Raw genomic sequence first — 23,549 nt, 5'->3', positions numbered from 1 at the left:
TATATGTTTTTTTTTTTTTTCTGAGATGGAGTCTTGCTCTGTCCCCCAGGCTGGAGTGCAGTGGTGTGATCTTGGCTCATTGCAGCCTCCACCTCCCAGGTTCAAGCGATTCTCCTGCCTCAGCCTCCTTATAGCTGGGACTACAGGTGTGTGCCGCCACACCCGGCTAATTTTTCGTATTTTTAGTAGAGACAGCATTTCCCCCATGTTAGCCAGGATGGTCTCAATCTCCTGACCTCGTGATCCGCCCACCTCGGCCTCCCAACATGCTTGAATTACAGCAGGGTGTATGTTTTGTGCCTTTTTAGGTTATATTTTTCACAAGTGTTTTTCTTGCTGATGCCATTATAAATGGAATTGTGTCCTCAATTTCATTTATGGATTATTCATTGCTAGTAAATAGAAATATAATTAATTTTTTATTTATTTTGTACTCTCTAAGCTTGCTGCATCTATTGGCCCTGATAGTTTCTTTGTGGATTCTTTAGGATTTTCTATATACAAGGCCATGTCATCTGCAAGTAGAGATAATTTTGTTTCTTCTCTTCCAATCTAGATGCCTTTTGTTTTTCTTGCCTAATTGCCTTGACTAGAGCCTCCAGTACAATGTTGAATAGAAGTGATGAGAATAGAGCCTTTCAGTCTTTCACTATTAAGTGTCATGTTAGTTGTGGGTTTTTTCATGATGCCTTTTATTAGGTTTAGGATGTTCCCTTCCACTCCTTGTTTACTGAGCTCTTTTATAAAGCATTGGTAAAGAATTTGTTTTAATTCTTTTTTACATTTTTCATAGAATTCACCAGCGAAGCCATCTGGTCATCAGCTTTTCTTTGTGGGAAGTTTGAAAATTTATTAATTCAATATCTTTACTTATTATAGGCCTGTTGAACTTTCTATTTCTTCTTGAGCCAGTTTTGGTAGTCTTTCTAGGAATTTCATAATTTCATTTAGTTTATTTCATTTGTTGGCATTTAGTTGCTCAGATTTTTACTTATAATTCTTTTTATTTCTGTAAATTCTGTAGTACTGCCATCCTGTTTCATTTGTGATTTTAGTATTAGTAATTTGAATCTTTTTTCTTTATTTTTGTTAGTCAGTCTAGCTAAAGGTTTGCTGATTTTGTAGATTTTTTCAAAGAACCAAATTTTGGTTTTACTGATTTTCCCTGTTTTTCTATAATCTATTTCTTTTATATCTGCTCTAATATTTATTTATTTTTTCCTTCTGCTTGCTTGGGATTTAGTTTTCTCTGCTTTTTCTACCTCTCAAGGCCAAGTCCTAGGCCACCGAATTAAGGTCTTTCTTCTTTTTTAATATAGGCATTTACAGCTATAAATTTTTCACTTAAGTACTACTTCTAGCTGCATTCCGTGAGTTTTAGAATGTTGTGTTTTTGTATTCATATGTAATATTTTCTAATTTTCCTTGTGACTTCTTCTGTCTAGTGTCCTTCCATTTTAGCCTAAAGAACTCCCTTTGGCATTTCTTGTATGGCAGGTCTACTAATGATGAATTAGCTCAGTTTTTGTTCATCTAGAAATGTCTTAATTTCTCCTTCATTCTTAAAGGATAGTTTTGCTTGAAATAATAGAGTTCTCACATATAGGGTTACAGCATGTTTCTTTCCCTTCCCCCCCTCCCTCCCTCCCTCCCTCCCTCCCTTCCTCCCTTCCTTCCTTCCTTCCATACTTAAAATTTGTCTACCACTGACTTCTGGCCTCTGTGGTTTATTAGGAGGGCTAAGGATAGAATCATAGGAATCATCGACATGGTGGGTGGAGTGATTGTGGAAATGGAGGACAGAGGGAAAATACCTACAAAAGAGGCAGAGAGAGGCAGGGAGGTGGAAAGAGAACTAGAAAGAAGTAATATTTTTTAAAAAATGTAGCCAGCACAGTGGGTCACACCTGTAATCCTAGCGCTTTAGGAGGTCAAGACAGGAGGATCACTTGAGCTCAGGAGTTCAAGAACAGCCTCGGCAACATAGTGAGACCTTAGTAAAACAAATTATCGCAGTGTGGTGGCACACACCTGTAGTCCTAGCTACTTGGGAGGCTGAGGTGGAAGGATTGCATGAGCCTGGGAGATAGAGGCTGCAGTGAGCTGTGGTTATGCACCACTACACTCCGACCTGAGTGACAGAGCGAGGCCCTATCTCCAAAAAAAAAAAAAAAAAAAAAAAATGCAGTGAGATATATTGGAAGGAAAACTATTTAATAGGTAATGATTCACAAGAGACAAGAGGATGACAAAGATAAGGACTAGATAGTGTCTATTGGATTTGGCAGCTTTATTAAATGCAATTTCAGTGAGTGATAGAGAAAAAAATCAAATGCATTTGATTAAAAGTAAATGGGTGGTGAAAAATGCAAATCTATGTGTTAAGTACTTACTTCTTCTCTGTCATTGTCACTCTATTTGTGCTGCTTGGGCAGTCAGTCTCATTCTAAGCTTCAAGCCCTGGTATGTGACTGCCTGCTGGACAGCCACACTTGGCTGCCTCACAGGCAATTAAAACTCAGCATGTTATCCTAATATTGAAGTTGTCATCTAAGTATTTACTCAATATCATGTTCATTCCTATTCTCTCTGTGACTCTCATTCTTGCTTTTGCTCTTTTGGCCTCTCCCCCACCCTGATCCACCTTCATTCTGGATATCTGCTGCTTGCTCTTCCAGATCCACTTTCCATCCTTCTTCACTCCTACTTGTCCCCTGGAGACTGACTTGTATGAAGTATTCAATGGACTCCCTTGACCCTGGGCTTCCAGATGGATTTGGTTAATGAGCAACACAGACAGGAGATTGTAGAATGAAAGGAAAGTACTTAATTACTTAGTGTCTTCCATGGAGTCATCTAGCCTCCAACTAGAAGTCTCAGCTCCTGTCCACAGGCCCGCCTTTCTCCCTTCCTTCCTTCCTTCCTTCCTTCCTTCCTTCCTTCCTTCCTTCCTTCCTTCCTTCCTTCCTTCCTTCCTTCCTTCCTTCCTTCCTTCTTTTCCTTCCTTCCTTTCCTTCCTTCCTTCCCTTCTTCATTTCACAGCAATAGAAACCTAAGACTTCAGCACAGGCCCTTTTTACAGAGCCTCTCTTGCTTCAAGTTGTGGCCTGGAATAGTAATGGAGCTTTTCACAACTTTGTTAATAATCCCTTTATTAATTTCCCTTTATTATTATTATTATTATTAATTAATTAATTTTTTTTTTTTTGAGATGGAGTCTCGCTCTGTCACCCAGGCTGGAGTGCAGTGGCCGGATCTCAGCTCACTGCCTCCCGGGTTTACGCCATTCTCCTGCCTCAGCCTCCCGAGTAGCTGGGACTACAGGCGCCTGCCAACTCGCCCGGCTAGTTTTTTGTATTTTTTAGTAGAGACGGGGTTTCACCATGTTAGCCAGGATGGTCTCGATCTCCTGACCTCGTGATCCACCCGTCTCGGCCTCCCAAAGTGCTGGGATTACAGGCTTGAGCCACCGCGCCCGGCCTAATTTCCCTTTATTAGTTTAGTTTTCCCAATTCATGTATGTCATCTTATTTTCTGCTGGAGCCCTAAATGAGTCACACTGTTTTCCAGTTATACCAGATTTTTAAAAATATAAATTTAAGGGGTACAAGTGCAGTTTTGTTATATGGAGATATTACATAATGGTGAAGTCTGGGCTTTTAGTGTGTAACCATCACCTTAATGATGTACATAGCGCTCATTAAGTAATTTCTCATCCCCACCCCCATCCACCCTCCCACCCTTCCAAGTCTCCAATGTCTATTTTTCCATACTTGATGTCTGTGCATACACATTATTTAAGTCCCACTTGTAAATAAGAACATGCGGTATTTGACTTTCTGTTTCTGAGTTATTTCACTTAAGATGATGGCCTCTGGTTCCATCCATGTTGCTACAAAAGACATGATTTCATACTTTTTTATGGCTGAATAATATTCCATTGTGCATATATATGACAGTTTCTTAATCCAGTCATTCACTGATGGACCCTTAGGAAGGTCCATCAGTGAATTCCATTTCTTTGCTATTGTGAATAGTGCTGTTATAAACATACAAGTGTAGGTATCTTTTTGATATTATGATTTCTTTTCCTTTGGGTAGATGCCCAGCAGTGGGATTCTGGATTGAATCGTAGTTTTGTTTTTAGTTTTTTGTGAAATTTCCATACTGTTTTCCATAGAGGTTGTACTAATTTACATTCCCACCAACAGTGTATAAGCATTTTCTTTGCATTTCCTCACCAATATGTTATTTTTGACTTTATAATAACAGCCATTCATACTGGTGTATGATGATATCTCATTGTAGTTTTAATTTGCGTTTTCCAGATGATCAGTGATATTAAACATTTTTTCATAGTTTGTTGGCCATTTGTATGTCTTCTTTTGAAGTGTCTATTCATGAACTTTGACAAAGTTGACAAAAACATACACTAGGGAAAGGACACCCTTTTCAATAAATGAGAAAATTGGATTGCCACATGCAAAATAATGAACTCGGACCCTTATCTCTTACCATATATAAAAATCAACTGAAGATGGATTAAAGATTTAAATGCAAGACCTGAAAATATAAAAATACTAGGAGAAAACTTAGGGAAAACTCTCCTGGGCATTGGTCTGGCAAATAATTCATGACTACGACCTCAAAGGCACAAGCAACAAAAACAAAAATAGACAAATGGAACTTAATTCACTAAATAGCTTCTGCAGAGCAAAAGAAATAATTACCAGAGTGAACAGACAACCTGCAGTATGGGAGAAAATATTTGAAAACCATATACCTGACACAGGGTATTAATATCTATAATTTATAAGGAGCTCAAAGAACTCAGCAAAAAGCACCACACAGATAACCCCATTAAAAATTGAGCAAAGAACATGAACAGTTAGACAAATATTTTATGGTTTCCCGACTAGTCTGAACTCCCATTTTTTATTCACTAACTGATTAATGAATATGGTGGATTTTTTTTTTTTTTATTTTGGCAAAATTTCAAACTGGCAGAAATGTTGCAAGAAAATTCAAGAACCTTCCATATAACCTTCACCCAGATTTACCAATTGTTTATACTTTGCCTTCTTTGCTTTATCATTTTCTCATAGATACTTATGTATATATACACACTTCTTTGAGCTATATGTCAGTTGGAGACATCATGGCTCCTTACTCCTAAATAACGTAGTGTTTATTTCCTAAAAAAAGGGATATTTTTTATATGACCACAGTATACTTCTCAAAATCAGGAAATTTAACATTGATAACAGTGTTATTTCATTATCCATAGTTCATATTCAAATTTTGTCAATTGTCCCAATAATGTGATTTATAGCTAATTATTGTTGTTAGTCGAAGATCTAATTGATGATCACATATTAAATTTAGTTGTTGTGTCTCTGAAGTTTCCCTTAATTTGGATCAGTTGGCCTTTTTTGTCACTCTTCATCTGGGATATTTTTAAAGATTGCAGATTAGTTATTTTATAGAATGTCCTCAGTTTGTGTTTGTCTGATGTTTCCTCGTGATTGTATACAGATTACACATTTGGGATAGAAATACTACAGAAGTGATATCGAGTCATTCAGTGCTTTATATCAGGGCATATGATATCAGTTTGTCTTAGTATTGGTAATTTTGATTGTTTAGTTAAGTTGATGTTTGCTGGGTTTCTCTAATGTGAAATCACTGTTTTTTCTCTTCATGATTAATAAGCAATTTGTGGGGAGCCACTTTGAGATCATGTAAATATCTTGTTCCTTTTCCAACTTTCATCCACTGGTGTTATCATTCAGTAATACTTTCCTAAGTATCGTTCTTTCTATATTCATTATAAAGAAGAGATTTCTTCATATATACGAACACATTGATTTATATAAATTAAATATATATGGTCACCTATTTATTAATATTTTCATTCTTTTTATTTATATCATTTTGGACTCATGGACTTAATTTTATCCAGGTGGTTATAATCCATTATTATCACTGTTTATTTTGATAGCTAGATCATCTCAGATTTGCTCAATGTGAATCATCTCTTCAAGTTGACTCCTGCATCCTTATGCTATTTTCCCACTATTCTTTGAGTACAGTTATCCCTCAAGACCAAAGTCTTCAGATGCTCAAGTCCTTTACATAAAATGATGTAGTATTTGTATATAACCTATGCACATCTTCCTGCATACTTTAAATCACCTCTTTACTTACATTACCTAATACAGTTTTGCTACGTAAATGATTGTTATATTGTATCATTCTTTATATTTGTATTTGTTACTGTGTTATTTTTATTTTATCTTTAACACTGTTTTTGACCTGTTGGTCAATTCTGTTGGTTGAATCTGTGGATTTGGAACCTGTGGATACAGAGGGCTGACTGTACTTTCTTACTTTCAGGTACAAAATGTTGTTCTAGCTTACTTTGTACTTTCTCTGTCTTGGAAACAGCCTTTTCTCCAATCTGACTAGCTTCCTTTGATGGAAAATGGTAACTAGAAACCAAGATCTGGGTGCTTTAAGTGATAACTGGAAATACCCGCCACACACACACATCTTTATTTCCATATCTTTCTCTATTAAAAACCATGTGTTATACCAATATATCCATTTCCAATCCAAACACTACAGGGTACCTTCTCATCTTCTTCCTACTCTTCATATTTCTAATTACCTTATCCAACAGTGAGACACCTGCTATTTTACTCATGTTGTTTCTTCATTTGCATGAGCCTAGAATACACCTGAAGTATTTTCAGAATTGTTAACCCACACCACTGCAAAAAGCAAATCTACTAGCTAGCATTTAATGTCTTTTTTAAAAGTAATAGTTACATAGAGTAAAATACAAATTCTTGAGTGATGAATTTGCTGATTTTTGACAAACGAATACACTGGCATCGCCCACATCCCTATCAAAATACAACACATTTGCATCACCCCACAAAGCTCCCTTATGCTCCTTCTTGGTCATTCTCTCCTCTCAGTTCTCCCAATAAAGGTAATAACTTGTCCTTTTTTTTCATCATAGACTGGTTTTGCCTCTTCAAGAACTTCATATGAATGGAGTCATATAGTATACACTCTCTGGTATCCAGCTTCATTCATTCAGCCTTTTGTAAGAGTTATCTATGTTGTGGTGTATATCAGCAAATTATTCTTTTTCTTTTCTGTTTTGTTGTTGTTTTTTGCTGAGTAGTATTCCATTGTGTCAAATATATGGTAATTTGTTTATCCATGCTTCTGTGGATGGACCTTTAACACTTTTTCCAGCTTTTGGCTATTTGGAATAAAACTGCCAAGAACGTTTTTATACAAGTTGTATTTTTGTGTGTGTAGATACGTATTTTCAGTTCTCTTAGGTAAATACCTAGGAGTAAAACTGTTTGGTCATAGGATAGAAGTGTATTCTACTAACAACGTGTGAAAATTCTAGTTGTTTTACATCCTTGCTCATAGTGGAGTTTTCAGTCTTTTTTGTTTTTGGCTATTCAGTGAATGTGCAGTGTTTTCTCATCATAGTTTAAATTGCATTTTTCTGATGAATTAATGATGTTGAGCACCTTTAAATATGTTTATTGGCTAGTTGTTATCTTCTTTTGGGGAGTGGCCATTTAAGCCTTTTGCCTACTTTTAAATAGGATTGTTGGACTTTTCATCTTGAGTTTTAGTAGTTCTTTATACATTTTGGATATAAGTCCTTTGTCATGTATATGCTTTATGAATATTTTCCACCATTCTGTGGCTTACTTATTCATATTATTAATGTTGTCTTATGATGAGCTAAAGTGTTTAATGTGATGAAGTCTAATTTGTCAAATTCTTCTTTATGGTTATTGCTTTCTGTGTCTTGTCCAAGAAATTTTTGCCTGCTTCTAGCTTGAAAAGATATTCTTCTATATTTTCTTCTTGAAGCTTTATTGTGTTAGCTTTTTTGTTTAGTTGTATAATCCTGCTCAAATTAAGTTTTGTGTATGGCTGGTATGAGGTAGGGTCCGGGTTCATTTCCCCCGCCATATGATGGATTCTTGCTTCAGCACTATTTGTGAAAAGGTTTTCCTTTCCCCATGTAATTACTTTTGTGCCTTTGTCAAAAATAAATTGATCATATAAGGATGAATATATTTCTGGGCTGTGCACGGTGGCTCATGACTATAACCCCAGCACTTTGGAAGGCAAAGGTGGGAGGATAACTCGAGGCCAGGAATTCAAGACCAGCCTGGGCAACTTTGTGAAACCCCGTCTCTACCCAAAATAAAAAAATTAGCCAGGTGTGGTGGTGCGTGCCTGTAATCCCAGCTACTTGGGAGGCTGAGGCAGGAGAATCGCTTGCACCTGGGAGGCACAGGTTGCAGTGATCCGAGATTGTGCCACTGCACTCCAGCCTGGGTGACAGAGTGAGACCGTGTCTAAAAAAAAAAAAAAAAAGAAAAAAGAAAAAAAAATAGGATATGTTTCTGGATTCTCTAGTTTATTCTATTAATTTATTTGTCTTTCCTTGTGACAATATCACACTGTCTTGATTGCTGTTGTTCTGTAGTAACCCTTGAGGTCAGTTAATGCAAGTTTTTAACTTACTTTTCTTTTTCAAGATTATTTTGGCTCTTCTAGTCCTTTGTGTATCTGTATACATTTTAGATTTTTAGATTTAGTTTGGATTACATTGGCTATAGATCAATGTAAGGAGAATTGATATCTTAACATTATCGAGTTCTCTGATCCATAAACATGATAGAACTTTCCATTTATTTAGATTTTTAAAAATTGCTCTTAGCAATATTTTATAGTTTTCAGTGTAGAGGTCTTACACATCATTTGTTCAGTTTATTTCTGAGTATTTTAGTTTTTCAAACACTATTATAAATTGAATTATTTAAAAGTTTAATTTGTAATTGCTTGCTGTTAGTATATAAAAATACAACTGATTTTTAAAATACTGCCTTTATGTCCTGCAATCTTGTTAAAGCTACTTATTATTTCCAGTAATTGCTTTGTAGGGTCCTTAAAATTTATTACATAAACAATTATGTCATGTCATCTGCCAAAGACACTATTTACTTCTTTCACCAATATGTATGCCTATTAACTTTTTGTTGTGTTCTTGTACTGGGTAAGAGTGCCAGTGCAATGTTGATTGGAAGGCGTGAGAGTGGACATCTTTGCCTCTCTCCCCATCTTAGAGAGAAGGTGTTTAGTATTTCACCATTATTTATGGGGGTAGCTATGATGTTTTTTATGACACCCTCTATCAGACTGAGGAAGTTCTTTTCTATTCTTAGTTGCTGAGTTTTGTTTTCTTAAAAATCATGAATGGGTAATGAATTTTGCCAAGTACTTTTTATTCATCTATAAAATGATCATACTATTTATTTCATGAATATGGTGAATTACACTGATTGATTTTCAAAAGTTAAGGCCATCCTATTCCTGGAATTCCAGCCTCATCCACTTCAGTCAATACTAAATAGTGGAGAAAATTGATCAGGGCATATGCCTGCTTAAACCCTGTCAATAGTTCTCCATTGCCTAGAAGGTAAAGCTTGAGTTCCTTAGCATGGCATAAGCAGCCCCCAATAAATGCGAGAAATAAAGGGGTCCCAAGCCTTTGTGGGGGCAGAACTTTGTGGTCTGATATGACTAGCTGCTTTTCCTCAGGAAATAATTCTTTTCCTGATAAAATACTTGAGCAATTTTCTAAGAGAGTAATGAGCTTAAAAGACCATCTCGGGAAACCCACTTGGCTGATTATTACTCTTGAAACTAGTCTAAGACCTTTAACCAATAAGGCAAAGAGGCTATCATCCTTAACTAGATATTGTTTTCCTTCTGAAAAAAATCTAGTTTAATAATTTATCTGCTGATTTTTTCCCTATAAAAAGTGTTTGTAAGAAGGATTCTTTGAATTGGACTTTTGAGAATGTTTCTTATTTTGATACAAGTTTGGAATAAAACTCTGACACATGTTCATAATCAATATGAGAGTTACTTTAACAAATGTATGTGTGTTGAAGGAATGAATCCTTGAATATATGAAAGATGAAGTCTGACTGTAACTAGACCTGAAAAAATATATATACATATATAATATATAATATATACTTATATATTACATATTTTACATATATATTATATGTATATAAATATATATACACACACACATATATATATATTTCTTAGACAAGGTCTCACTCTGTCACCCAGGCTGGAGTGCGGTGGCATGATCTCGGCTCACTGCAACTTCTGCCTCCGAGGCTCAAGTGATCCTCTCACCTTATCCTCCCAAGTAGCTGGGACTACAGGTGCGCACCACTATGCCTAGCTAATTTTTGAATTTTCTGTAGAGACAGCGTTTCACCATGTTGGCCAGGCTGGTCTCAAACTCCTGAGCTCAAGTGATCCACCCACCTCAACTCTCAAAGTGTTAGGATTACTGGCATGAGACACTGTGCCTGGCCTAGGCCTGAAATATTAAATATATTTTAAACACTCTAAATTTGAGCTATTTGAGGATAAATGACATTTTGATTTCTACCACCAAAAAATATTTTCCTAGGTTTAATGAATACATTATATGAAATAATATGGGAAAGTACATAATACGGTTTAGAGGAAGGCATGATAGACTAACAAGTCTGCTTTTAGATTTCTGTACTCATTGCTGTATGAAACCAAACAAATACACCTGCCGATAAAAGGTGTAAAGACCCAGTTATGTCTACTTACATCTGTGGTAACAGCTGATCTTATTCTGAACTGTCTGCTTGGTATTCACTGGAGGTTCATTTGTCCTTATTTCTAAACTCCTCTTGCTAAAGCTGTTTACAATTCCAAAACACAGCATAATTTTTAAAAGTCTCTTGCTTTTACTACATTTGTCAACTACATTAACATGAATATGAAGTCTAGAAATTAATTTTGCCTTCTAGTCAGGAATTCTTCCATTTCCAGTATTATAGCCTTCTTGGATATAAATATATGTTAAGAGGGGGTATATTCCATTTTAATTTGGAGAAAGCAAATAATTCTGAAGCAGAAGTGAAAATCACCCTTCTGCAATTTGTCCTTCTGGTTAAGACACTTCCCTGCTTTTCTTCCTAACTTGATTTTGGATGCCCATTGCAGAACATCAAACTCAGAGTTTGGCAATGTTGAATTATTATTGAGTAACTATTGTTCACAACTCCTCCCTGTAGGAGGTTAATTATTTACTTGTAATTATGTACGAGTAGATAATTGTATGTACTTGTATTTGGCTTGTGAACTTTTCATTTTTCATACCTGCCATCTATCTGTACATCTCTTATTGATACTTCTGGTAAATCTTTGACCACTTCTGACTTGTCAGTAATTTCATAAGAGAGAGAGCAAGAGGCATACAAAATTGGAAGTGAAATTTTTATTGAGTTTCTTGTTCAGAGGGAGAAGAGATAGTAGCAAGAAAAAATGGGAGGGAAGAGCTTCTTCAAGAGTTATATGATCCTGTAGGATGAAGGTCACATACTCCATTGAATAATGCCAGTCTCCTGTTGATAGATGCCTAATAAATACTTGGGTTAAAATACTTTTTTGGCTGGGTGTGGTGGCTCACACCTGTAATTGTAGTACTCTGGGAGGCTGAGGCGGGGGGATCACTTGCAGCCAGAAGCAACCTGTGTTGACCAGTCTGGGCAACATGGTGAGACCCCGTCTCTACAAAATCAAAAATTTAGCTAGCCATGGTGCCTGTGTCCTAGGCCCTCAGTAGGCTGTGGTGGGAACATCACTTGAGTCCAGGAGTTCAAGGCTGTAGTGAGCTGTGATTGCACCATTGTACCCCAGCCTGGGTGACAGAGACTTTGCCTCTAAAAAAATTACCTTTCCTTTTGCTAGTTCTATCACCTGTTATTTCATAACTGCAAATTGATTATGTTTTAAATGAATTACATGAGGAATCCTGGGTTAAGGAGGTTTGTGATACGGCCTTGGATGATTGTTGCCTCCATTTCCATTAATCTTAGCTCCTTGGGATACCCAAAGCTCTCCTCACATCTTAGGTTTCTCAAATAACGTATCTGATCTTGGCCTCCTCAGAGCTGAAATTTCTTCTGTCTTTTTGTCTGTGATCCAAGATCCTATTCCCTTGGTATCTGCCATGATCATGCACCAGTTTTTAAAGATATCTGTGTTAAGGTAGCATTTGACAACATCTATATTTTAGTAGGGCATTTCTAAAGACTCTATTAAACCCCAAGGAATAATTCTAATTGTCGGGCCTCTGAGCCCAAGCCAAGCCATCACATCCCCTGTGACTTGCACATATACGCCCAGATGGCCTGAAGTAACTGAAGAATCACAAAAGAAGTGAAAATGCCCTACCCCGCCTTAACTGATGACATTCCACCACAAAAGAAGTGAAAATGGCCGGTCCTTGCCTTAAGCAATGACATTATCTTGTGCCTGGCTCATTCTGGCTCAAAAAACTCCCCCACTGAGCACCTTGTGACTCCTACTCCTGCCCGCCAGAGAACAACCCCCCTTTGACTGGAATTTTCTTTTACCTACCTAAATCCTATAAAACGGCCCTACCCTTATCTCCCTTCGCTGATTTCTTTTTCAGACTCAGCCCACCTGTACCCAGGTGAAATAAACAGCCATGTTGCTCACACAAAGCCTGTTTGGTGGTCTCTTCACATGGAGGCGCATGACACTAATGATGGGCATTTTAGCTACCATGGCTGCGTCATCTGGGGTCCTGAAATTCTACCTTCTGGACAGATGCTGGCTTTCCTTATTAGGCAGTAAAGCAGTGGATAGCAACACTTTGCTCCAACATACATTTCCCTCTCCAAAGCCAGCAGCTGCACACATCTCCCTATGAGGTCAAGGACTTACTGAGCTGATAATAATAGTGATTAATATACCTGTCAGGGAAAAGAAATAAACTTCTCACCTGCTGGGATGCATGAACTTTTTCACATTTTTAGGGAGTTCTGCAAACACAAAGATGTGGCTTACAAAATGGTTCTAGTTGTGGGAGAAAGTTTCATTTTTTCTTTTGGAAAAAGAACACATAATTTCCTTCCCATTAGAATATCTCATTAGTAGCATTTGCAGTAAATACAGCATAACTCTGTTATAACATAACTTACTCCAAAAATTCTAGCATACCAGAGATTTAGTTTGTTCCCTGAAACTTAATTTCCTAGAGAAATAGCCTGGTTTAATTCAATCAATGCAAAGTAAAATTAGCTTTATATTCCCAAGATCATTATATAATTCAATTAAACAAACATTAACTTAACACCTACTATTTGCAAAGCGCTGGAGTAGGTAATAAAAATCTCTGACATTTGTACAGTCCTTTGGCATAGTATTATATTAACTCTTCACACCAACTCTGCCTGGTTATCATCCCCATTTTACAGTTTTAGAAGCTGAGGCTGAGAAGGGTAAGTGACTTGATATTTGGTCACCACCTAACTAGTAGTAGAGCCAGGACTTGAACCCTCTCACTTACCACAACTTCTTGAGAAGCAGAAAGGAAGCTTACAGGCTTCAAAAAAGTATTTTTACTCTTTTGAGGATTCCAGTGCACAAGAAAATATCTTGTAACCAAAACACTTGGAAGCCGAAGTATGCAAACAAATTTAAATGTCAGGTTAGGTGGGAATTAGGCCAGAACCCTCCCCCACCTTTTTTTGTTTGTTTTGAGACCAAGTCTCACTGTGCCTCTCAGGCTGGAGTGCAGTGGTGCAATTTTGGCTCACTGCAATCTCTGCCTCCCAGGTTCAAGTGATTCTCATGCCTCAGCCTCCTGAGTAGCTGGGATTACAGGTACCCACCACCATGCCTGGCTACTTTCTGTATTTTTAGTAGAGATGGGGTTTCACCATGTTGACCAGGTTGGTCTCAAACTCCTAACCTCAAGTGATCCAACCGCTTCAGCCTCCCAAAGTGCTGGGATTACAGGCATAATCTGGCTATTTTTTTTTTGTATTTTTAGTAGAGACAGGGTTTCACCATGTTGGGCAGGCTGGTCTTGAACTCCTGGCCTCAAGAGATCCTCCCATCTTGGCCTCCGAAAGTGTTGGGATTACGCCCGGCCTGAGAAACTCTTTTAGTTTTAAGCCATGTTGGAAATATTTCTAACACGTATGGTATGGTCTGCAGCCTACAATAGCTCTGGGTACAATCAAATCTTTCTTTAATGATAAATAACTTTTCAGTGCTTCTGGATCATCCTAGCCCTTCAGAACCCCTTGAATAGAGTAGTCCTGAATATGAAAGATGTAGAAGGTACAGAAAGGGGATGGTGAAGCTTTATCCATTGGACCTGAATGATGTCCAGCTTAGGTTCATCTTCTTACTCACAGATCAAATGCCCAAGACAAGATCACGTTTCTGACTATTGTTGTAAAAACTGACAGTGTTGCTCCTAAAAGTGAACCATTTCTTTTACTATGAAATAAAAATACTTCCTATTTTACAGAACAAGAATTTTGGGATTCTCCATTAAAAATAAAGAAAGGGCCAGGAACAGTGGTGCATGCCTGTAATCCCAGAACTTTGGGAGGCCGAGGTGGGCGGATCACCTGAGGTCAGGAGTTTTGAGACCAGCCTGGCCAACATGGTGAAACCACGTTCCTACTAAAAATACAAAAATTAGCCAGGTGTTCTGACTCATGCCTGTAATCCCAGCTACTCAGGAGGTTGAGGCACAAGAATTGCTTGATCCCGGGAGGCAGAGGTTGCAGTGAGCCGAGATCATGCCACTGCACTCCAGCCTGGGCGACAGAGTGAGACTTTGTCTCTAAATACATAAATAAATAAATAAATAAAGTGAAGAACATATGAATAGATATTTTGGTTGGGATGGCAGAAAGTCTAACTTGCAGAAACAAACCCCTTAAAAAATTGAGGTGAAATTCACATAACATAATATTAACTAAAATGTACACTTCATCCGCATAGAACACATTCACAATGCTGTGTAATTATTACCTCTGTCTTGTCCTAACAACTCCAAGAGTCAGGTACTAAAACACTGTACATGCTCAAAAAGGTTAGACACATGAGGAAAGCATTTAATATGGAAGACTGAGACTTTAAAAAACAGACAAAAAAGCCACCTGGAGGAAGACTTACAGGGATAAGTAAACTTCCTAAAATTCTTAGTATATTCAGAGAGATAAGAAGAGGTATTGCATCCGCCCAACAAGAACAGGATATTTAAAAAAATTCAGAGAACAAGAAAAATAGTAAGCTTTTGGAAATTGAGGGACCAACTAAGTAGAAGGCTTTTTAAATAAAGCTGAAAAAAATCTCCCAGAAAGTAAAAGTTCAAAGAGGTGGTATATAAGACAGAAAACAAAAATAGGTTCAACTTTAGAACAATAGGCATTCCAGAGAGAAAAGCAGAGGGAAGGAAATCATTAAAGAAATAATTTAAGAAAATTTACAGAGTGAAAGGATCCACCAAATGACTAGTGTAGTGGGTGAAAACAGACTTCCATCAAGTCGTATCATTGTGAAATTTCAGGACAAAAAGAAATTCTTGGACTCTTTGAAGTTGTGGTGAGGAGGAGAGAGAAGCAGGTTTTATACAAATTTCAAAAATTAGGATGTCATTACATTACCCAACAGCACCTCTAAAAGTCAGAATACAATGGAACAATGACTTTAAAATTCTGAGGGAAAAAAAGTGACTTCTAAGCTAGAATTATTACCTAGCCGAACAATTAGCTCATTGTGAAGGATGAATACAGACATTTTTAGATAAACAAGGTTTTGAAAAGTTCATCCCCCATACTTCCTTCTCTGAAAATTATTGAAGGATGTTGTCCACCAAGATGAAGGAGTAAAACCAAGAAATGGGAAATTCATGAGATTCAGCAAACAAGGAATCCAATGAGAGAGATTGAGAATATCCTCATGAAGAGAGTTTTCAGGATGACAGCTGTGCAGTGGGTTTAAATAGCAACTCAGTCCCAATTAGAGCATTGGAAGGTTCCTGAAGATATTTCTTTAAGAATACAGAATTAATAGACTAGTGTTAGTCTATGTGTCTGAATGTACTGAGAGGAAAGTTACAAAACTGATGGAGAGTTTGGGGTTAAGTTTGTGTAAGTAGCATGTAAATAAAATAAAATAAAGAAGAAAAGAAATAAAGAAGAAATTGGTGGTCTGCAGTCATCTTATTGAACCTCAAGAGAAACCCTGAGCCAGAATTGCCAAGCCAGAGGGTTCCTGAATTCCTGACCCAGAGAAAAGGAATGAGATAATAAATATGCATTCTTGTTTTAAGCCGCTAAGTTTTAGGTTAATTTGTGATGCAGCAACATGTAACTAATACAGAGTTTGGTTCCTAGAAATTTGGTGCTACCATAACAAAAACCTGAAAATGTGGGAGTGGCTTTGGAACTGATTAGTAGGAGGAAGTTGGGAGGACTTTGAGAATAATAAAAGACCAAAGGTCCTTGTAAAGACTCTTATTAGAAGCCCAGTGGCCTGTGAGAAGGTTGCAGTAAAGGCTTAAAGGAGAATGAAGAAAATGTGATTGGAAACTAGAAGAAGGGTGATACTTGCTATGGTGGTGGCAAAAATTTAGCAACGCCATCTTCTACAATAGGGGTCCCCAACCCCTGAGCCATGGACTGGTACTATGGGGATTGTTGGGCTTGAAAATTTCCAGCCTCTTCTATAGCAAATGATGCTAAAGTTAAGATATGGATTTCTGGCAAAAACTAAATCCAGGGCATAATCAGAAAAATAGAGTCTAAAAATTAAGCCAAGATGTGAGTATAATGTCTTTGCTATAACCTCAAAAGATCTAGGAAGTGCCTTAAAAAGCCATTCAGTCAAACAAGAAGGGCTTCTCAGAAACTTAAGGCTGTTGTCTCTCAGCCACCTTAGCAGAAACCCAAAGGTACAGAAGGGCTTTTCTCAAAGATTTGTGGCTAAGTCTTTTGCCTAATGATGTGAAACTTGATAAGATTCATGAAAGACTCATTTGGTTTTTAAGGGAATTGTATTAGCAGAAGCACAACCAGCTTGGACTTGGACTGAAAGGAACAGATATAAAAAAGGAAAGTAAACCTTTGGACTATAAAACATGTACAGGCATGAAGCAGTCTGTTCAAACTGCTCAGCCACAAACACAGACTTTCATGGAAAAGGAAAGACGACTGAGAAGGTAGAAGCAACAGCTATGTTGAATTGGCCTGGCAGACTGGCTCACACCTGTAATCCCAGCGCTTTGGGAAGCTGGGGTGGGTGGATCACTTGAGTCCAGGAGTTTGAGACCAGTCTGGGCAACATGGCAAAACCCTGTCTCTACAAAACATACAAAAGTTAGCCAGCCGTGGTGGCATGTGTCTGTGGTCCCAGCTACTTAGGGGACTGAGACAGGAGGATCCCTTGAGCCTGGGGGGTGGAGGTTGCAATGAGCTGAGATGGTGCCACTGCACTCCAGCCAGGATGACAGAGCAAAACCCTGTCTCAAAAACAAAACAATACAAACAGAGTTATGTTGAATAGTTTCTATGCTTTGAGTTCTAATAAAGGAACTAACAATATGTGCCTGATGGATTTCAGACTTGCTGGTGGCTAGTAACTCCTCTGAACCTCCTGTTTTCCCCTTTTGGAATGGGAAGGATAGCAAGTATCCTATGCTTGTCTTGCCATTTTACATTGAGTGTGTGAGGAACACAGGAACTTGTCTGTTCAGTTCACAGTTCTTCAGATTTGGAGAAAGTATACATGAGGAACCTCATCCACCAGTTCATCTAAGCAACAAAATCCTAGACTTTAAAGTGATGCTATAAATGGATGAGACTTTTGGGGCAGTCTTGGTAGGGGTGAGGGTGTTTTGGATTTAGGAGGAATATAAATAATTTGTGGCCAGAGAGTGGAATGAGGTAGTTTTAAATACGCCTTCAAATTCTTTAATAAGCCTCCCTTCAAAAGGTGGGATCTAATTCTACTCCCCTTGAATGTGAGCCAGATTAAATGACTTGCTTCTAATGAATAAAATGTGGTGGAATTAATACTACATGACTTCTGTCTCTAGGTCATAAAAAGGATAGCTTCTGTCTGGTGTGTGCTCAATCTCTCTCTCTCTCTTTCTCTCTGTCTTTTTCTCTTCCTCCCCTCTTCTTCTTCCCTCCCTCCCTCCTGTCTCCATTACCATCTCTCCCCATTTCTCTCTCAGACCACTCACTCTTGGGGCCATCCAGCAGCCATGTTGTGAGGACACTCAAGCAGCTGTGCAAAGGGGCACACCTGGAGAGGAACTGAGGCCTCCCACCAAAACCAAGCACTGACATGCCACTCATGGGTAAAATCTACCTTGAATATAAATCCTTTAGCCCCAGCCAAGCTTTTAGATAACTACAGCCTTGACTGACACCTTGCCTGTCTCACCTCTTGAGAGACTTTGAGTCAGTTAAGCTATTTCTAAATTCCTAACATATAGAGGCCATGAGAGATGATAAATGTTTATTATTGTTTATGTGGCTTGTTTTAAGCCACTAAGTTTTGGGGTAATTACAGTCATGCATCACGTAATGATGTTTTGGTCAATGACAGACTGCATATGTGACGGTGATCCCATAAGATTATAATGGAACTGAAAAGTTTCTATTGCTTAGTGATATTATAGCCATTATAATGTGATGTGTTATTACTATTATTATGATGTGCAATGCACCACTCAAGTGTTTGTGGTGATGCTGGTGTAAACAAACCTATCTCTGCCAGTCTTATTAAAAGTATAGCACGGATAGGCTGGGCACAGTGGCTCATGCCTGTAATCCCAGCACTTAGGGAGGCTAAGGAGGGTGGATCACCTGAGGTCAGGAGTTTGAGACCAGCCTAGCTAACATGGTGAAATGCATGTCTACTGAAAATATAAACGTTAGCTGGGTATGGTGGCACATTCCTGTAATCCCAGCTACTTGGGAGGTTGAAACATGAGAATTGCTTGAACCCAGGAGGCAGAGGTTGCAGTGAGCTGAGATCATGCCACTGCACTCCAGCCTGAGTGATAGAGCAAGACTGTCTTAAAAAAAAAAAAGTATAGCACAGGTAATGATGTACAGTATGTAAGACTTGGTAATGATATAAATGACGATGTCACTGGCTTACGTATTCACTGTATTACCCTTTTTAATCATTATTTTAGAGTGTGCTCCTTCTACTTGTTAAAAAAAATTAACTATAAAACAGCCTCAGGCGAGTCCTTCAAGAGGTATTCCAGAAGAAGGCTTTGTCATATGAGATGACAGCTCCAGTTGTGTTATTGCCCCCGAAGACGTTCCAGTGGGACAAGATGTGGAGGGGAAAGACAGTGACAATGATCCTTACCCTGTGTAGGCCTAGGCTAATGTGTGTACTTCAGTCTTAGTTTTTAACAAAAAAGTTTAAAAAGCAAAAAAAAAAAAAAAATTTTTTTAATATAAGAGAGCTTATCAGGATATAAAGAAAAAATATTTCTGTACAGCTGTATAGTGTGTTCTTATTTTAAGTTAAGTATTATTAAGAGTGAAAAAGTTTAAAAAATTTAAAAGTTTATAAAGTAAAAAAGTTACAGTAAGCTAAAGTTAATTTATTATTGAGGAAAGAAAGTTAAAAAAAATTAGTGTAGCTTAAGTGTAGGGTGTTTATGAAGTCCACAGTAATGTAAAGCAGTGTCTTAGGCCTTCACATTCACTCACTACTCACTCACTGACTCACCCAAAACAACCTCCAGTCCTGCAAGCTCCATTCATGGCAAGTGCCCTATACATTTTTCATCTTTTGCATCTTATTTTTACTGTACCCTTTTTATGTTTACATATGTTTAGCTACACAAATATGTATCACTGGGTTACAACTGCCTACAGTATTCAGTACAGTAACATGTACAGGTTTGTAGCCTAGGAGCATCAGGCTATATACCATATAGCTGAGGTGTGTAGTAGGCTGTACCATAAACATTTGTGTAAGGGCACTGTGATGTTCACACAACCACAACATTGCCTAATGATGCATTTCTCAGAACGTATCTCCACTATTAAGTGATGCACGACTGTAATTATGCAGCAGGAGGTTACCAGTGGATCTAGCCAAAATTATGATATACCCATAACGAGCGTATGACCGACCTCTCAAAAATCTATCCATTTAAATAGTGAAGTGTATTTTCTGTGATCCTGTTAATATAGGGAGGAAATAAAGTTTTCCTTTTTTTGTATTTCTCACAGTGTTAGACTGATAATCTATAACCTGCATTCTTTGTATCCATCTTTAAAAATCAAAGCAAAGAATTTAAAAGCTAAAGAATTTTAGAGGTGGAAGGAAGCCAAGAGATTATGCAATTTAAATACTTTCTTATCAAATAGCACAGTGTTTTAGAAATAGTAGGTGCTCAATAATGGTTTTGGTTTTTTATTTATTTATTTTTTTGATATATGACATATATCTTAAGATGTTATTTAAAATTTATTTTTATCAAAGTAAAGTTTATATGTAAACAATCAAATATTACAAAATACCTTTATTATCAAAAGCAGCTCTTTTTTTAAAACATTTTTTTGGCCAGGCGTGGTGACTCATGCCTGTAATCCCAGCACTTTGGGAGGTTGAAGCAGCCAGATTGCTTAAATCTGGGACCTGCTGGGCAACATGGCGAAACCCTGTCTCTACAAAAAATACAAAAATGAGCTGGGTATGCTGGTGTGTACCTGTAGTCCTAGCTACCTGGGAGGCTGAGGTGGGACGATGGCTTGAGCCTGCGAGATGGAGGTTGCAGTGAGCTATGATCATGCCACAGCACTCCAGCCTGGGTAACAGAGTGAAACCCTGGGTCACCTCTCCAACTCTTATCCCCTAAGGCAGCCACTTTTACCATTTTAGCATGCATCGTTTGATAATTACCTTTATATTCCCAGATAATAAGCTTATACTATTGTTTCCTGGTTTACTAACTTTAGAGAGTATTTACTGATTTCCCATTATGGTCGTTGAGAATTTCTTTCTTACTCTCTTTCTTAATAGAATTATGATTTTCATTTAAACCAGTACTTAATATTTACCCTATTATGACTACAAATATTGCTTACTGCTGAGTCAAGTAATATACAGTGATTATCTGCCCTCAAGTAGACTTTTTGTTTTCTTGGAGTCAGTTATTTCCTTTTCTTTCATTGGCTTAATTTTCTATATATATCCTGCATTTGTTCCTAATGCATTAACAGATCTGTTAAATGTCTGGCAGTAATTGTTTCCAACTCTCAGACAGATCAAATCATTCATCAGTTCCATTATTTTCTTTCTAGAGACCTGCCTCCACCGCATTGTGTCCTCTTGCTCAAATCTGGCCAGATTGCTCTCTAGCGCAGATGTCTAGCTAGGACTTTCCTTAGCCATTCTGATTTGGGGATTGTTTTTAAAAGAGAATTTGCTAATGTGAATATGAGTAGAATGAAGAAGTATTAATGTTTTTAAAAGAATCCTAAATTATTAATATATACTGCTCCTATGTCCTGGATTTACCAGCCTGTGAGATCACATAAAATGAGGTCACATTTGCTTTTGATGCCCAAATTATTATGGCTCAAGCTTTCACAGTTTGGATGTAAGATCTCAGCACCAAGAACTTTGTAAAGTACCTGCTGAGTTTTTCTGGAGGTCCCTAATAGGAATGTATTCACATGTGCTCACCAACTAGTCCATCCACTGGTTAACATGAAGTGCTTGCCATATTTTTCCTCTTCTGCTTCTGTCCCCTGGCCAATGCGTATTGCACTGGATGCTTGTTTAAGGTGCTGATAGTATCCCTTAGAAAATGGGCTTTGGATTTGGCAATGGTGTTTTCTCCTGTTGTTTCAATTTCCAAGAATACTAAGGAGGTACTAGGCTTGATGGGATGTAATAAGAAAAGCCCTTTCCCCTAATTCCACATGATTTTCCCTCTTCCTTTCCTCCATTGCTCAATGTCCAGAGCCCACAAAGTCTCTTCCAGTTTCTGCACTATGCAGTCTTCTGCTTACATACCTTCTCATCACTCTATATCCAAACCAAAAACAATCAACAGTCACAACCAATTGCTAACCATCCATCTCTGCAGGGGTGACACAAAAGCTAAACAACTCAGAGACACAGCTCAACCACATAATTGATTACCAAGCTAAAATGCTTAACATTTATATTCTGGTGATTTTCTCAAGCCAGAGAAACAGTCAGCATTAATGTGAGATAAAGTGTCCATTCTGGAGATAAAACACTACTTGCAACTTTCAAATGATGGGCCTCTTTTTGCTAGACATGATTTTTTTAAACCTTAGAGTCTAAACTCAAGTACCATATTGCACATTTTTAAATATGTCTATATACTTTTAACCCCAAAGATTTTCCCTTGGGAAAATTTGGAAATCGTCTATAGATATCTGTAAGTAATAAGATGGAATTGAAATACAAAATATTTTAGACTTGTCACTATGGCCTTTTCCCTAGAAATTCTCGAACTTGCTGAGTTAACATTTTTGAAGAATACCTAAAGGGTGGATGTGCCACCAACAGAGAGATCGGCGAGGAGACGACATCAGAGGAAAGAATTTTTCTTGTGGGCTTTAAAGTACCACCATGCTGGTGTTTTAATTAAATGAGAGAATCAAAAGCCATATTATTCCAGGAAGAAATCTCAAGGCATGATACACAAGACCCTTCACCATCTTCCTCTGACTCCCTGTCCAATGCAATTTCCCAGCTATGCGTTTTCCACCCTTTCAATGTTCCAGTTTTCTCCATGTAGTGGATGAGGACAGTTGCATTCACAATTTACCCAGCTAGTGAAAGGTAGAGCCAGGATTTTAACCCAGGTCAATTTGACTTTGAAACTTGTGACCCTTTCCTGCTTACTACATTGCCACGTGTCATTTTGGGTGTATATAGGAATGTCACTAAGGAGGAGGAGCTGATCTGAGGGAATACCCAGCCATGTAGATTATCTGGGATTTCTCTGGCATATATAATAGTTTCTTAGTATTATATACTCTGTGTGGAGGGAGACCCTGGAGAGAATCCCCTGTGTGAGCAAACCTAATCCCAAACCTCACTGTCTCTCTCCTTTCATCTAATACCTTTCTTCCATCCCTTTTTAGGAGAGAGGCCAAAAAAGGAGCGAGGATGGGTTGCTGATGCAGCATTCTGCTCCCCACAAGCCATCCAAGTGGCAAACTGGGCTTACCTTTCCTATGACATCTGTTAGCAGCTTGAGGGACAGAGGATCATGAACCAAAGCATCTGTGTAAAAGGAACCAAGGTATTTCTTCGGGTTCATTGGGTTGTCCTGGGCACACAGATCTGGGCGCATGCTGAATCCATGGGAGATTCTTCCCACTGTGAAGGGGAAGGCACCACCTGCAAGTAAAACCCATTACTGAGGGGTTAGTGTTGATTGTAAAGGATTCCTTTAGTCTTGATGTTATATGCAAGAAGTTACTGTAGGCCAACTGATTAACAGTAATTACAAAGGACCTATTGTGTTCTGAATGCTGGGAGATGATGGAAGAAATGACATTAACTCATCTAGAAAT

At 37.9% G+C, this 23,549-nt stretch overlaps 1 protein-coding gene across 2 annotated transcripts in view; it reads right to left on the bottom strand.

The window, feature by feature from the left end:
* The window catches only part of ACMSD (aminocarboxymuconate semialdehyde decarboxylase), a 64,303-nt gene that overhangs the window by 7,428 nt on the left and 33,326 nt on the right, over positions 1-23,549 (bottom strand). For both annotated transcript variants that reach the window (XM_025404890.1, XM_025404889.1), the window contains exon 8: positions 23,201-23,373. In XM_025404890.1, the coding sequence (XP_025260675.1) occupies positions 23,201-23,373 (173 nt within the window). The remainder of the gene's footprint in view (positions 1-23,200; positions 23,374-23,549) is intronic.

The sequence above is a fragment of the Theropithecus gelada genome, chromosome 12, assembly GCF_003255815.1.
Source record: "Theropithecus gelada isolate Dixy chromosome 12, Tgel_1.0, whole genome shotgun sequence".
NCBI lineage: Eukaryota > Metazoa > Chordata > Mammalia > Primates > Cercopithecidae > Theropithecus > Theropithecus gelada.
Note: the sequence above shows the minus strand (reverse complement) of the source record. Positions and strands in the feature narration are given on the sequence as shown.